This window comes from Salvelinus namaycush, chromosome 27 (genome assembly GCF_016432855.1).
Source record: "Salvelinus namaycush isolate Seneca chromosome 27, SaNama_1.0, whole genome shotgun sequence".
In the NCBI taxonomy this organism is placed as follows: domain Eukaryota; kingdom Metazoa; phylum Chordata; class Actinopteri; order Salmoniformes; family Salmonidae; genus Salvelinus; species Salvelinus namaycush.
In genome coordinates, this window is record NC_052333.1 from 35829142 (window position 1) to 35835275 (window position 6134).

General features: G+C 45.4%; 1 protein-coding gene across 1 annotated transcript; it reads left to right on the forward strand.

The window, feature by feature from the left end:
* Positions 1-1591: 1591 nt before the first annotated feature.
* On the forward strand, positions 1592-5810 carry sall3b (spalt-like transcription factor 3b). The gene is given in 4 exon segments (XM_038966284.1): positions 1592-4604; positions 4813-5156; positions 5344-5697; positions 5700-5810. Coding segments are annotated over 4 exon segments (3822 nt in total).
* The last annotated feature ends 324 nt before the right edge of the window (positions 5811-6134 follow it).

Sequence of the window (6134 nt, forward strand, 5' to 3'; positions counted from 1 at the left end):
TTGCTACAATGTTTAGTTTTTTAACAAACAGTGATCAAAAAAACATTTCAATTTGATGTATTTGATGTACCGAATTGACAAAACCTTGGATAGATCACAGCACTCATGTTTCGATGATAAGTTTAAGCCATATTTCCATTCTATCTTATTCTACAGAAGGGTAAAACATGCACAGTTATCCCTTTTTTTTCAGATTTTATAGACTTTATAGACTGAATTTATTCATTCCACAATGCCCATTGAAAAGTTGTTTCAATGCCCATTGAAAAGCAACGTGGGTGTATGTGCAATAAAAGAAAGGTTGAAAATGGAACCCTATGGGCGGTGGTCAAAAGTGCACTATATAGGAAATAGGATGCCATTTTGGATGCACATAAAGTATTGTTTCGCTGGAACTTCCCAGCATTACCCAGCTGGCATGCTCATCTGCCTCCTAACAACACACAGCTTTTAACAGATGCCATGGCGATTTCCCTGTCAACTGCATTGATTTGAGGGCATTTAGGAGACGCTTAAAAGAATTAAGCTCTCTATACTTTTTACAGTTACTGCAGCTGCCAGAATATCACTCAGGATACTGAACAAGAGGACATGAGATTGTATGAAAGTCTGTTTATTCCTTATAGAATTTACATCAACATAGCAGTAGCTATTGCATGTCCAAGATCTAGATACATTTTCTGTGTGTGCGAGGGAGGTATTTGCAGCCAGGAATAAAAAAAATGGTTTGCCATGTGTTTATAGCTGGATTATGTAGCTAAGTATTAGTGAAGTTATTTAATATCAACATCAGACCAATAAATACATCTTTTAATGATCTAAATTGATAACATGTTAAACTAGTTATTGCTTTCAAATAGAAGCAGCATTATAGACTACTCATTTAAAAGGTTCCTATAGAATTGATTAAATGAAGATCAATTATTGGGTTTTCCCCTGTTTTGTTCTTTAAATGACTACAATCTAAACATAATCTCAAATGAATTCACAGAATGTAGTAATTCGAATTAGCTATGAAATATTACTTGGAAATATTGCTGTTGTATGAACTTGCTTTCAGCTTGTTTACAGTAGGCCATTTTGTAAACAATTTCACAAAGATAACGGTGCATTTTTCCCAGGCATGCTCTAATAGACAATGATTTGTTTGTTTGACAGAGCCAAGTGTTGTAGAATAGCATTTGAAATTCCTGCTGCGGAAATGAGAGTGGTTGATTGCAATAGGGAATGAGCCATTCAAAGACCCAATTTGTACTCAACGGACATGCCACTTTAACTGTATGAATGCATTGGAAATCAATAATCAATCAATTTCATTAAGTTGCAGTATGCACAATTGGTAGGTCACATAAGTTGATTGATTAACCAAATCAAATTAACAGCTGCATACAAGGAGATTGAATTTAGTAGAAACTGGGTCTAATATGACGCAATTAATCGATACATTTAGAATGAAAACTATAGATTTAGTTTATCATTGAAAATGTTTACTCTTACTGTAATTGTAGGGTTATAGTCTGTCCTCCTAGTTATATTAACTAACAATTATTTTTCTTCTCCCCCTGTTTTCCATGCAGCTCTATTGGAGGGAATGGATGAGGAGGAGCGCCGCAGTGGCATTGAGGAAGCGCACGTGCGTAAAAAAATTGCTGAGTACTTCACCTGGGCCGAACTGTATGAGCACCAGAGAAGCTGCACAGAGGACCTACCTCAGGTCCTCATTGTGAAGGAAGATGAGGGGATCCCTGAACCTGAGGGGTCCCCAGCTGGATCCTCTCCAACCCTCAGCCTGGCCATTCTTAACCTGGCCCACAGTGACTCAGCAGACATGGAGTCAGTGGACGGGGGCCTCGAACTGGTGGAGCCTATGAATTATAATGATAATGACAGCACAGATATGTTAGAGGAGATGAACATGGGTGAGAAGGAGGATGAATCCATGGAGGTGGAGCAGCAGCACCACGACAAATATAAGTCATCTAGCCCCCAGAATCCCCCAGACATAACTGAGTTGGCCATCCCTTCATCTCAGTCGTCCTCTGTGACCAGCAGCATGCCCAGTACGAACGTAACGCTGGAGATCCTCCACAGTACCCGGGTGGCTGTTGCCCAGTTCTCCCAGAGCCTCCACAGTAGTGGGGCAGGAGGGAAGGCGGCCACAGCGGCCATCCCAGTGATCCTAGAGCACCTGCTGGCTTTGCAGCAGCAACAGGTCCACCAGTTGCAGCTTATTGAGCAGATCCGTAGCCAGGTGGCCTTCATGAATAGACAGCCCACACAAACAGCACTAAACCCAGTCTCCAGGGACCTTTCACTGGCACCAAACCCTTTCCCCTCCCAAGGCCTCATCGTTCCCCCTGTCCTACCACTGTCTGGGACCATACCCTCTGCTGTCAATGGACAAGCGTCTGTGTCTTCGGCATCTGTGCTTGAAAGGTCCCACACACTCTCCAAACAAACTTCATATGGACAGGCCCACATGAGAGATGCTAGATGTACCTCAGCTCCCTCGGACAACTCTGCCCCTCCCCCCACTAGCTGCAACAATATTTCCTCATTACATCCTCCCTACATGGGTTCATACTCACACACAAGCAGTAGCTGTACTCAGACCCTGACCTCGTCCAGCCCACTCTCCATGCAGGATCAGAGCAACAGTCTCCTCAGCTCACCATCCAGCCTGCCGTTTCTACCTCAGAGCCCCCCCAGCAGTGTCATCTTCCCCAACCCCCTGGCCAGCATCGCAGCCACAACTAATGCCCTCGACCCCCTTTCCGCCCTGATGAAGCACCACCGGAATGGCAAGCTGCCCAGTGTGTCCATGTTCGACACCAAGCCCAGCCCTGAGGAGCCCTTTTTCAAGCATAAGTGCAGGTTCTGCGCCAAAGTGTTTGGCAGCGACAGCGCGCTCCAGATCCACCTGCGCTCTCACACCGGGGAGAGGCCCTTCAAGTGCAACCTCTGCGGCAATCGCTTCTCCACTAAAGGGAACCTGAAAGTCCACTTCCAGAGACACAAAGAAAAGTATCCCCATGTTCAGATGAACCCTTATCCAGTGCCGGAATATTTAGACAATGTGCCAACGAGCTCTGGTATTCCCTATGGCATGTCATTCCCTCCTGAAAAAACAGGAGCCACTTGGCTGGATAGCAAGCCTGTTTCAGCGACGGTACCCACCTCTATGGGCATTCAGCTTCCCTTCACTCTCACTACTATGGGAAGCTCAAGTGGATCTCTAAGTGTCACACCACCCATCAAATCTCCTTTTAGGCCCTCCCCAGCCTTAAGTGAATGTGTGTCTTTGTCGCTGAACACTACAGGCAATGAAACCAGTGTTCCCACAGCTTTAGAGTCTCTACAGTCTAATCAGGAGGGGGAATCCTCCCATGTCTTGAAAGCAGAGGAAATCCATCTGCCACAAAACTGGATGACTAGACCCAGGGTGAGTCCATTTACTGTGGCAACAAGTAAAGCCATGACTATTACCACATCCACACCCGAGCCCAGTGCTCTGACTTCCAACTTTCTACCACTTTCCCTGGCCTCTGACCCGTTCAAAGCAAAGTTTCCATTCGGCGGCCTCCTGGACTCTATGCAAACGTCAGAGACCTCAAAGCTCCAGCAGCTGGTGGAGAACATAGACAAGAAGATAACAGACCCCAACCAGTGTGTCCTCTGTCACCGCGTGCTCAGCTGCCAAAGCGCGCTGAAGATGCACTACCGTATCCACACTGGGGAGAGGCCCTTTAAATGTAAGGTGTGTGGCAGGGCTTTCACCACCAAAGGAAACCTGAATACACACATTGGTGTCCACAGAGCAAACCCTCCTCTCCGGGTTCAGCATTCATGCCCCATCTGCCAGAGGAAGTTCACCAACGCTGTAGTGCTACAGCAGCACATCCGCATGCACATGGGGGGTCAGATCTCAAACTCGCCCTTGATGGACGGCCTACAGGACCTCGACACTGATCTCTCCTTCCATGAGAAGAACTTTGACAGCCTGAAAAACTATGACAATGACCTCATGTATGACAACTCCATGGGGGAGGAAGAGGATGATGAAGAAGAAGAAGAGGTAGAAAATATGGAGGGGGGTGTAGATACCCTTAAACCCCTGAGCTCTGTCTTTAGTTCTCCTCCCAACTCTGATGCTGTTGTCTTCAGCATAGCTGCACTGGAGAACCAAATGAAAATGATAGACTCCACCATAAACCTAAACCACTCCTTTGGGCTAAAGTCAATGATGAATGGTTTTATGGACAGTGAGCGCCGTGCTGCTATCCACTCCTCTATAGTGGGAGAAGGACAGAATCACAATGCAGCCAGCAGCCCAACCGTGTCTGAATCGTCCACGTGTATGCATGTACCAGTGTCACCTGCGCAAAGCAATTCGGAGGTCCACCTCTGCAATTCCCCATCTGGGAAGCACAGTGGAGAGTCCCAAGAGATCACAGCCTCAGTGAAGAGTGAGCAATTTGATTCGCCCACCTCAACTCCGGTACTGGAAAATGGAGTGACTTTGGATCTGAGAGGGATGCAACCTAACAGGCAGTGTGTGAAACAGGAGAGTCCTTACAGTACGCTGTTCCTGAGTAAAGAACGTGGTAAGATAACAATATCAACTGATAATACCTGTTGTATAGAGTAGGTGTTATAACCATGTAAAAAGGTGTTCCATTTTTAAATGCTCTATATCACTACAATTGTTGAAAATGTTGTTTTCCCCCTTCACTATCTAGCAAATGTAGATCTTATTCAGTTATCCCCACAACATATTAAAACTCTAAACATCCCTTTATCTAATTGTTTTAGGTTCCAGCCAAAGCATTCCTAGCCTGATTACCAGCATTGCGCCAAGGATGATCAAATCTGAAATGAATGGGCACCATCAACCAACGAACTTCAACGAGGGGCTGCATCATCCATTCGGCCTCCAGGTCCCTGCTGCTCCTCCATCTCTGGTGAGCCCAGGAATCACCTCTCTGCTTAGGCCACCTCACCTTCGACGGACCCCGAAGCAACACAACTGCCATGCATGTGGGAAGAACTTCTCCTCAGCCAGCGCTCTACAGATCCATGAGCGGACCCACACAGGGGAGAAACCTTTCGGTTGCTCCATCTGTGGCAGGGCATTCACAACTAAAGGAAACCTGAAGGTACTACACATTTTAATGGGATTGTAATTACTGTATTTTCTCCCAAAACACTCTTAAGTCTCAGTACCTGTTGTTCAAACTATTTCAGAATATTTTTAGCTTAGCTTATAGCTTAGCTAATAGCTATGACTAATGTTAATGTATTTGGGCTTTATGTCCTCCATCCCCTCTCCCTATTCCTCTTTAGGTACACATGGGCACTCATATGTGGAACAACGCACCAGCCAGAAGAGGCAGGCGTCTGTCGGTGGAGAACCCCATGGCCTTGCTGGGTGGGGAAGCTGCCATGAAGTTCGGAGAGATGTTTCAGAAGGACCTGACGGAACGGGCCATGAACGTGGACCCAGGGTTCTGGAACCGCTACGCATCAGCTATAACCAACGGCCTAGCCATGAAGAAGAATGAGATCTCAGTGATCCAGAATGGGGGGATTCTACAGCTTTATCCCATGACGGCAGGCATGGACAGAGTCAGCACTGGGGGTAGCCCACCAATGACCAGTCTTGGAAAGACAGCCATGGACCTTGGAATTAACCGACCCGACACTTTTCTATGTTAATTGATGACAGTAAAGAGATTGGGATCAATTTAAATAAATTGAATGGCAGATTAATAAAAGAAATAGATTATACAAACAATGTAGAGAATAAATGATTGATTTATTTGTAAAAACAAGTTGACTATGTATTATATAGAGATAAAACATGTTTTATTAATTCACAGACCTACAGTATTTCATTCTTGTTTTATGGAATTGTCCATTTGCAAATGTTGGTTTTGCCCACACAAACAGGTTGTTTCACTTCGTCCATGGTGCTTACTATAGACACATACTCTATTACTCTAAAAAGGGAAAATGTGACATGGAAAATGTGATATAGACATGCAAAGAGAGGAATCTGTCGGTTGTTCACTGCTGCTAGTTGGTGCAAAGCACAAATGTCTTTATAACGAGGCCTCACATGTAGGCCTGCAGCA